Source organism: Argentina silus (genome assembly GCF_951799395.1).
Source record: "Argentina silus genome assembly, contig: scaffold_143, whole genome shotgun sequence".
NCBI lineage: Eukaryota > Metazoa > Chordata > Actinopteri > Argentiniformes > Argentinidae > Argentina > Argentina silus.
In genome coordinates this window covers 34,600-44,599 of record NW_028152499.1, presented here as the reverse complement: position 1 = coordinate 44,599, position 10,000 = coordinate 34,600, and the positions used below count along the sequence as shown (strand labels likewise).

At 45.0% G+C, this 10,000-nt stretch overlaps 1 protein-coding gene and 2 long non-coding RNA genes across 3 annotated transcripts in view; 1 reads left to right on the top strand and 2 right to left on the bottom strand.

Annotated features, from left to right (window-relative positions):
- The window catches only part of srd5a2a (steroid-5-alpha-reductase, alpha polypeptide 2a), a 6,905-nt gene extending 5,391 nt beyond the window's left edge, over positions 1–1,514 (top strand). The window contains exons 4-5 of the mRNA XM_083698032.1: positions 1–132; positions 543–1,514. The exon at positions 1–132 is cut by the window's left edge and continues 19 nt beyond it. Coding sequence (XP_083554158.1) covers positions 1–132; positions 543–609 — 199 coding nt within the window. The 3' untranslated portion in view covers positions 610–1,514. The remainder of the gene's footprint in view (positions 133–542) is intronic.
- Positions 1,515–2,632: 1,118 nt separating this feature from the next.
- On the bottom strand, positions 2,633–5,676 carry LOC310824782. Its single transcript, XR_014555057.1, has 3 exons — positions 5,634–5,676; positions 4,172–5,021; positions 2,633–2,910 (listed from the first exon to the last, which is right to left on the bottom strand). It is a non-coding gene; the product is annotated as an uncharacterized lncRNA (long non-coding RNA).
- Positions 5,677–7,093: 1,417 nt separating this feature from the next.
- Positions 7,094–10,000, bottom strand: part of LOC310824781 — a 3,760-nt gene continuing 853 nt past the window's right edge. The window contains exons 2-3 of the long non-coding RNA XR_014555056.1: positions 8,164–8,399; positions 7,094–7,401 (exon numbers count right to left, since the gene is read on the bottom strand). This is a non-coding gene — a long non-coding RNA (uncharacterized lncRNA). The remainder of the gene's footprint in view (positions 7,402–8,163; positions 8,400–10,000) is intronic.

Here is a 10,000-nt window from a genome sequence, read left to right as displayed (position 1 = left end):
GTCTGGCGCCAACTTCTTTGGTGAGATTCTGGAGTGGTGCGGTTACGCCATAGCAACATGGTCCCTCCCTACCTTCTCCTTCGCTCTGTTCACCGTCTGTTCCATCGGACCGCGGGCCTGCCACCACCACAGGTAACCCTCTACCATCACCACAGGTAGGCTAAAAAAACCTTCTAGAACCTTCTCCCACCACAGGTAACAGAACCTTCTACCACTCCCACAGGTAGGATAACAGAACCTTCTACCACCACACTTCTAGAATCTTGTGTGACTGCATTCATTGGGTAAATCTGCTTTTAGTTGTGGTGAACCTCACTGCTGGACCAACCTACAAAAAACATTCTGATACTTTTCAATCATTTAACCTTTTATTCATTAGATGAATTAGACCAAATACAAACTTGAAACTTGAAGTGGGGACTCTCTGTCTCTCTACATGTCATCTACATTGTTTAAAAACAAACAAACAATTCAAGGAAAACCCAGGTATCATTCGTCCTTGCCTCCCTGACAACATCCCCCCCCTCTCTCCTCTCTGTCAGGTATTACAACGAGAGGTTTGAGGACTACCCCAAGACCAGGAAAGCCCTGATCCCGTTCCTCCTCTAGGAACACTGAGGAGAACCAGAGCTGCAGAGAGGGAAGGACCTGAGGAGGACCAGAGGAGGAAGGACCTGAGGAGGACCAGAGAGGGAAGGACCTGAGGAGGACCAGAGAGGGAAGGACCTGAGGAGGACCAGAGAGGGAAGGACCTGAGGAGGACCAGAGAGGGAAGGACCTGAGGAGGACCAGAGCTGCCAGAGAGGGAAGGACCTGAGGAGGACCAGAGAGAAGCAGAACGAGCGTCACTGAGGAGGACCGAAGGCCGACCTGGAGACCAAGAGCACAGCAGACTTGGCTCATTACTGCTACCAGCCCGAGACATGATGTTGGCATCAGGGGAGGCTGGTGGAGGTAGAAATCAGAGGATGGGCTCACTGTAATGCTCGGAGCGGAATGAGGAATGGTCAGCTATTACACTCACGTAAACCTACTGCCCAATGATGAAATCCACCGCAAATGGTGACATTTTCATTTGTTTATTGTCCATAAATTCTGTAATATATATAATATTCCTAAATGAACTGTAGGTAGATGGAGATATGGCAACCTATGATAGATAGATAGATAGATAGATAGATAGGTACTTTATTGATCCCAGAGGGGAAATTAAGGTGTTACAGCAGCTCACATCACAAACAACAAAATAAAGTGACAAATAGACTTAATATCAGGAATTAATGTTTACCTGCTTATATCAACCTCTACTCTCTCACTGTCTAGACCTATACTGATGCCAGGGGAGGCTGGTGGAGCCTGTCCTCCAATTTCTACCTCCACCAGCCTCCCCTGTCTGATTGTTACCATTTAAGCAACAGTTGTGTGTGAGGTCATTCCAACAGTTGGAAGGAGGAGGAATTCTGGGTGGGAGAGAACAATAAATGAATAGAAACTGGTTGGTTTTCCTTCTCTTTCATTTGACATAATATCATGTGATTATGGACTGCTTTATGTGTTGCAACTGTAGTCTTCCTGTAGAGAACAGCCCCCTGGGACTGTAGTTCTTCAACTCGACCACTAGAGGGTATATCTAGTATATCCTTGCATTTCATGCAGGTTGGTGTGTCCAGTATTACTGTATGTATTACCACATTCCGTTGTATTAGTTCAGTACATACAGTGACAGAAACAGACAGAATACACTAATCTCTGCTAGTGGAGTACAGGGGCATGTACCCATCAGAAGTGTTTTTTCAAATTTAACAGCGAAATGCTGCATTGTGGAGCAAATCAAATCAAATCAAATCAAATCAGACTTTATTTATATAGCGCCTTTCATGCAAAATTGCTATACAAGGTGCTTAACAATACAATGAAAAGAAACGGTAATATCCTAACAGAAACACAACAATACAGTTAAATATAAGGAAATGATAGGACAGGAAATAGGAGACAGGGTAGAACAGAGAGACCAGCGCAGAACCGCAGAAGAGGGTAGATTAAAATAAAACGGATTAAGAGAATGCTAAGCTAAAAAGGTGTGTTTTAAGATTATAAATGTGATTATATATATACACACATTTGGAACCTAATTTATAACATTTTACCATGAACAACTCCAACTCCTCAACATCTATTAAAGCCTTCTGCAAAGTAAAGATAATGGTTCTGTATTTTGATCAGGTGATCATGGGTGGCATTTTTACGTCTGAATTTCATTATTTTTATTTGATCAAATTAATTGACAGCTAATGAAGCACAATTACTTACAGCACTTTCCTGATTCCCAAAACACAATTCAATTCCATTTCCTGAACTCCACAGTCCAATCACAGGTTATTAAATAGCTGATCTGTCTGGTGATGAATTCCAAATATTACAACATTCTATTTACTCCAAACCAGACCCGAGTAGAAAAGTATTTTGAAATACTTTGAGCGTTTGGTTGAGCCTGCCTGGGGTGCCAGATGGGCAGGGTTTGCACTGTTAGGACTATTCCATTGAATGATCAATCACCCCCACCCCCCTCTTCTATCACTCCTGGGGGCTCTTCTCCTTCAGGACCCCCCCCCCCCCCCCCCCTCTCCTCCATCATCACTCCTGGGGGCTCTTCTCCCTGAGGGCTGTCTGGGAGCGTACAGAGCTCTTCATGGCCTTCTGCATGAGCCAGGTGGCCAGGTGAAGACCACAGAACGCCCCCCCTGCCACCCACAGCCAGTTCCTCCTCAGCCAGCTCTGGGCCTTCATATCAACAACAACAACAATAATAATAATAATAATAATAATAATATCAGTCCTTATAACAGTCCACTGTGCTGTCCACTAGATGGAGCTGTTGTCCTTTCTGAGGGTTGTTCTGGAAGGTCAGCACTGGAAGGAGAGAGATGGGAGGTTATAGCTGTTTTCAATGGTCCCTTGCTTTCAGTGCAGACAGAAAACAGCCTCCTATACATCCAAACAATAATGGAACCATTCATTACCCGTTATCTAGGTTTGTCTAGTTAAGAGGTAATATCTCCTTAAAGAGTAACCAATCAGAGGACAGAGCTCCAGAGCAGACATGAATCCATCCCTCCCTCTCCCACAGCCTGGCCTCTCACTGTACACATCAACACTGTGTTCTTCTGTCTACTCAACATGTGTCCATCAAGGCGATTCTCATTGAGATCAAATCTATCTAATCTAAAGAGAAACAGATCAGAGGAAAGAGCTCCAGAGAAGACATGAACACCTAGCCAACGGCCGGGCATTGAACCAACAACCTTCAGCTCCCCAACCGGCCGTTCTAGCTACTGGCCCAGGACAGGTAAAGGGTTAGTCCGCCCAAAATTAATAATAACTGATTAATTGTTCACATACCTTCGATGTTGTCTGTTGACTAGCAGTGACACCATCTGTCATTCCAATAGCCACAGCAGCCAAGACGTTAGCACATAGCTTCGGCTAGCAGCTTAACAGGGATTCTCAACCTAGGCCGAGCATTGTCTGAATTGCCTATTTAAACTCTGAAAACTAAGAATAACCTTACTGTGTGCTTTTTGATGTAGACGAGTATTTTATCGTCGTAATCAACGTTAAAAACTGTTTTTACTAACTATTTTTTCGCTGTAGCGACAGAGCTTCCAGAACCTTCTAAGAACAGCCAGCCGGGCCTGTGAGACGCCAGTGTCGGAAATTAGCGAAAATAATGTCACGCTTGTGAAAAAAAGGTTTACATGGCTTCAGAAAACAGATAACATTGCTGCAAAATTAAATTTTACCACAATATAAATTGATTTAGGTGTGTAATGCTGACAATGCTGTTGGGCTAGATTGAGATTCCATGTTGAGCTGCTAGCCTCAGCTACATGCTAACGCCTCAGCTGCTGTGGTAAACGGAGTTCCAGACGCTTCACAGGTGATGTCAAAAGACAACATCTAAGGTGGGTGGAAAAAATAACAAATAATTAATTTTTGGGTGAACTATCGCATAACACTACAGTGGTTACCGTACAATACATCTGGGTTCTCCTCTCCTTTTGAAACATGGTATACATGATCTACAGCATCTACTTGGGTGAAGTATCACTTTATCTGCCTTGGGGGAGATGCTAACAGGCCTTCCAGAGGGTCCTTACAGAACAGTCCATACCTGCGTCTCCTCCAGCCTCTACTGGGCCTTGGCTGGGGCTGGGGGCTGGACAGGGGGGGCTACGAAGGCCACGATGCCTGGTTCTGAGGTGTAGTCTGGTCGGGTCTTCTTCAGGAGAGGGTTGGACTTGACAGCGTACCAGCCCCAGGCTCGTCCCCATCACAATCAGAACCTTGTAGTTGTCCCAGACCGTACGCAAGCCCATGGCTGACACACACCAGGCTGGGTAGGGATGAGGACCAGACACACACGCAGGCAGGCAGGCAGGCACGCACACACTCACACTCACCGAGCTCTTTATTAGGAACGCTATACTAATACTGGGTAGGGTCTCCCTTTATTGCAACACTATACGAATACTGGGTAGGGCCTCCCTTTGCTCTCAAAACAGCCTCAATTTTTTCCATTCCACCACCTCCACCAGCTTGGACTGTTGACAAGGCAGGTTGGGTCCATGGATTCATGCTGTTGGCGCCAAATTCTTAACCTTCCATCTGTGTGCCTTAGCAGAAGTGGAGGTTCATCAGACCAGGCTACGTTTTTCCAGTCTTCAACCGTCAACTTTTTCAGCTTCAACTTTATCGTACCATTCTGAGTAAACACGAGAGACTGTTGTGTGTGAAAATCCCAGGAGTTCAGCAGTTTCAGAAATACTCAAACCAGCCCGTATGGCACCAACAATCATGCCACGGTCAAAATCACTGAGATGACATTTTCTCCCCATTCTGACGGTTGATGTGAACGTCACCTGAAGCTGCTGGCCCGCACCTGCAGGATTTTATGCACTGTGCTGCTGCCACACGATTGTCTGATTAGATAATTGCATGAATGAGAAGGTGTACAGGTGTTCCTAATAAAGTGTTTGGTGAGTGTAGACAGACAGCACACAGACAGACACACCAGCTAGAAATTAACATGAGGCATTGATTATATCTATACATGTTCACATACAAGCTGCAGTCAAATGGAACAATTAATCTATTTTCCACATCAAAACATGTATGGTTGAATGGTTTAATTAACATTCATGGTCTGAATTGCAATATATGCACACATATTTATCCGGTTCGGGTCTGGCTTGGCTTCTGAGTTCACTTGAATGACACACACACTCCAGGTCTGTCCGAGCTAAGAAGACAGGAGCATCGAACTGTCCTCAACGTCCAACACCTTGCTGGTCAAACAGATCAACAATAAGAAGACTAGAATGATTTTCCTCTCACGGGTTTTCATGCGACTGTGTGTGTGTGTGTGTGTGTGTGTGTGTGTTTGACCAGGTAGCATAAAGCTAGCTTGCTAGCGGAAAGCTAGCTAAGTACCGCTGTGTGCTAACTGCAGCTATCTGCTAAGGTCTGGTTTGGGAAGTTAAAACATGCATCATCCCTCCAGGTACCAGACTGGCTCGAACAGGATCTGGCAGCAGGACGTTTGTCTGGACAGGACAAGTAATGACGGAACTCACCTTCAACTTTCTCCTGTTTCTACCATGTCTGCTCGGCTCCTTCTCATCCCCTCGACCTGCACATGCCTGAATACAAATGATGTCGTCTTTCTGTTAGCAGTGTCACACATCAACCTTGGTTGTGTAAACTCGTGTATTTAATTTCAGTATCAGAAAGAAATATTAATATATATATATATATATATATATACACACACACACACACATTAAGACTTATTCGGCAGGCAATGTTCGAGGGACCTAACGTATGCACGTAAACATTCAGCACGTGTTGATCGTGAACCTTCTAGAACCCTCTACCACCACCACAGGTAACAGAACCTTCTAGAACCCTCTACCACCACTACAGGTAACAGAACCTTCTAGAACCCTCTACCACCACTACAGGTAACAGAACCTTCTAGAACCCTCTACCACCACTACAGGTAACAGAACCTTCTAGAACCCTCTACCACCACTACAGGTAACAGAACCTTCTAGAACCCTCTACCACCACTACAGGTAACAGAACCTTCTAGAACCCTCTACCACCACCACAGGTAACAGAACCTTCTAGAACCCTCTACCACCACAGGTAACAGAACCTTCTAGAACCCTCTACCTTCACTACAGGTAACAGAACATTCTAAAACCTTCTACCTTCACCACAGGTAACAGAACCTTCTACCACCCCCACAGGTAGGCTAAGAGAACCTTCTACCATCACCACAGGTAGGCTAACAGAACCTTCTACCACTCCCACAGGTAGGATAACAGAACCTTCTACCACCACACTTCTAGAATCTTGTGTGACTGCATTCATTGGGTAAATCTGTTTTTAGTTGTGGTGAATCTCACTGCTGGACCAACCTACAAAAAACATGACAGTTGGTTGTTCTGGTGCCGCTCGGGCAGTTTAAGGTTTTCATCGAGGACCTCTTTGGTGAAGGCTGTGATGGTTTCTCTTGATATAACATAATATTGTGGTCTTATATGATGTATTGATTTCTGTTGTATTTTGTATGTGTTGTAATTGTATTGATATTGTGGACAGGGTGCACCTGCAGAAGAGGCCTTGGTCTCAGTGTGTTTCCCCTGTAGAAATAAAGGTTAAATAATACAATTGGCTGATACTTTTCAATCATTTAACCTTTTAACTCCTCAACATCGCTGTAAAAAAACGTCATCTATTAAAGCCTTCTGCATAATAAAGGCAATGGTATTTTTACGTCTGAAATTCATTATTTTTATTTGATCAAATTAATTGACACAGCTAATGAAGCACAATTACTTACAGCACTTTCCCAATTCCCAAAACACAATTCAATTCCATTTCCTGAACTCCACAGTCCAATCACAGGTTATTAAATAGCTGATCTGTCTGGTGATGAATTCCAAATATTACAACATTCTATTTACTCAATCCCCCCCCGCCCCCCTCTTCCATCACTCCTGGGGACTCTTCTCCTTCAGGACCCCCCCCCCTCTCCTCCATCACTCCTGGGGGCTCTTCACTCCTCCATCACTCCTGGGGGCTCTTCTCCCTGAGGGCTGTCTGGGAGCGTACAGAGCTCTTCATGGCCTTCTGCATGAGCCAGGTGGCCAGGTGAAGACCACAGAACGCCCCCCCTGCCACCCACAGCCAGTTCCTCCTCAGCCAGCTCTGGGCCTTCATATCAACAACAACAACAATAATAATAATAATAATATCAGTCCTTATAACAGTCCACTGTGCTGTCCACTAGATGGAGCTGTTGTCCTTTCTGAGGGTTGTTCTGGAAGGTCAGCACTGGAAGGAGAGAGATGGGAGAAAGACCAGGTTATAGCTGTTTTCAATGGTCCCTTGCTTTCAGTGCAGACAGAAAACAGCCTCCTATACATCCAAACAATAATGGAACCATTCATTACCCGTTATCTAGGTTTGTCTAGTTAAGAGGTAATATCTCCTTAAAGAGTAACCAATCAGAGGACAGAGCTCCAGAGCAGACATGAATCCATCCCTCCCTCTCCCACAGCCTGGCCTCTCACTGTACACATCAACACTGTGTTCTTCTGTCTACTCAACATGTGTCCATCAAGGCGATACTCATTACAGACGCTTCACAGGTGATGTCAAAAGACAACATCTAAGGTGGGTATAAAAATAACAAATAATTAATTTTTGGGTGAACTATCGCATAACACTACAGTGGTTACCGTACAATACATCTGGGTTCTCCTCTCCTTTCTAACACGGTGGTGCTGGATTGCATCATCATAACCGACTTGTTTATTCATGTCAAAATACCGCTAAAACCCTGAAGAACATCATAACGCTTTCGCTTTTAACAACAACGTCATTTTCAAACGTCAGAGAAATGCTCACAGTGTATTCTGTTGTGTTTTCAGTGTTGTAGCTTCACATAAACATCTTATCCAACGCAGCTTTGCGCAACTGCATGAAACATGGTATACATGATCTACAGCATCTACTTGGGTGAAGTATCACTTTATCTGCCTTGGGGGAGATGCTAACAGGCCTTCCAGAGGGTCCTTACAGAACAGTCCATACCTGCGTCTCCTCCAGCCTCTACTGGGCCTTGGCTGGGGCTGGGGGCTGGACAGGGGGGGCTACGAAGGCCACGATGCCTGGTTCTGAGGTGTAGTCTGGTCGGGTCTTCTTCAGGAGAGGGTTAGACTTGACATGGTACCAGCCCCAGTGGATCAGGCCCAGGCTCGTCCCCATCACAATCAGAACCTTGTAGTTGTCCCAGACAGTACGCAAGCCCATGGCTGACACACACCAGGCTGGGTGGGGATGAGGACCAGACACACACACACACACATAAGAGACCACTGCAAAATTATCAGTTTCTCTGGTTTTTACTATTTATAGGTATGTGTTTGAGTAAAATGAACATTTTGACAACATTTCTCCCAAATAAAAATATTGTCATTTAGAGATGACAACTGGTCAAAATAACAAAATAGATGCAGTGTTTTCAGATCTCGAATAATACAAAGAAAACAAGTTCATATTCACTTTTAAACAACACAATACTAATGTTTTAACTTAGGAAGAGTTCAGAAATCAATATTTTGTGGAATAACCCTGATTTACAATCACAGCTTTCGTGCGTCTTGGCATGCTCTCCACCAGTCTTTCACATTGCTGTTGGGTGACTTTATGCCACTCCTGGCGCACAAATTCAAGCAGCTCGGCTTTGTTTGATGGCTTGTGACCATCCATCTTTCTCTTGATCACATTCCAGAGGTTTTCAATGGGGTTCAGGTCCGGAGATTGGGCTGGCCATGACAGGGTCTTGATCTGGTGGTCCTCCATCCACACCTTGATTGACCTGTCTGTGTGGCATGGAGCATTGTCCTGCTGGAGAAACCAATCCTCAGAGTTGGGGAACATTGTCAGAGCAGAAGAAAGCAAGTTTTCTTCCAGAACAACTTTGTACGTGGCTTGATTCATGCGTCCTTCACAAAGACAAATCTGCCCGATTCCAGCCTTGCTGAAGCACCCCCAAATCATCACCGATCCTCCACCAAATTTCACAGTAGATGCGAGACACTGTGGCTTGTAGGCCTCTCCGGGTCTCCGTCTAACCATTAGACGACCAGGTGTTGGGCAAAGCTGAAAATTGGACTCATCAGAGAAGATGACCTTACTTCAGTCCTCTACGGTCCAATCCTTACGGTCTTTTGCAAACCTCAGCCTGGCTCTTCTTTGCTTCTCGTTGATGAAGGGCTTTTTTCTAGCTTTGCACGACTTCAGCCCTGCCCCTAGGAGCCTGTTTCAAACCGTCCTCGTTGGCGGTCATCGCCCTCTGCACGGGCCTTCTGGCGTGTGTCTGCACGGACACACGCCAGAAATTAACATATGGAATTGATTATATCTATACACTCACCGGCCACTTTATTAGGTACACCTGTTCAACTACTCGTTAACGCAAATATCTAATCAGCCAATCACAATGCAACAACTCAATGCATTTAGGCATGTAGACATGGTCAAGATGACCTGCTGAAGTTCAAACCGAGCATCAGAATGGGGAAGAAAGGTGATTTAAGTGACTTTGAACGTGGCATGGTTGTTGGTGCCAGACGGGCTGGTCTGAGTATTTCAGAAACTGCTGATCTACTGGGATTTTCACACACCACCATCTCTAGGGTTTACAGAGAATGGTCTGAAAAAGAGAAAATATCCAGTGAGCAGCAGTTCTCTGGGCGAAAATGCCTTGTTGATGCCAGAGGTCAGAGGAGAATGGCCAGACTGGTTCTAGATGATAGAAAGGCAACAATAACTCAAATAACCACTCGTTACAACCAAGGTATGCAGAAGACCATCTCTGAACGCACAACACGTCAAACCTTGAAGCAGATGGGCTACAGCAGCAGAA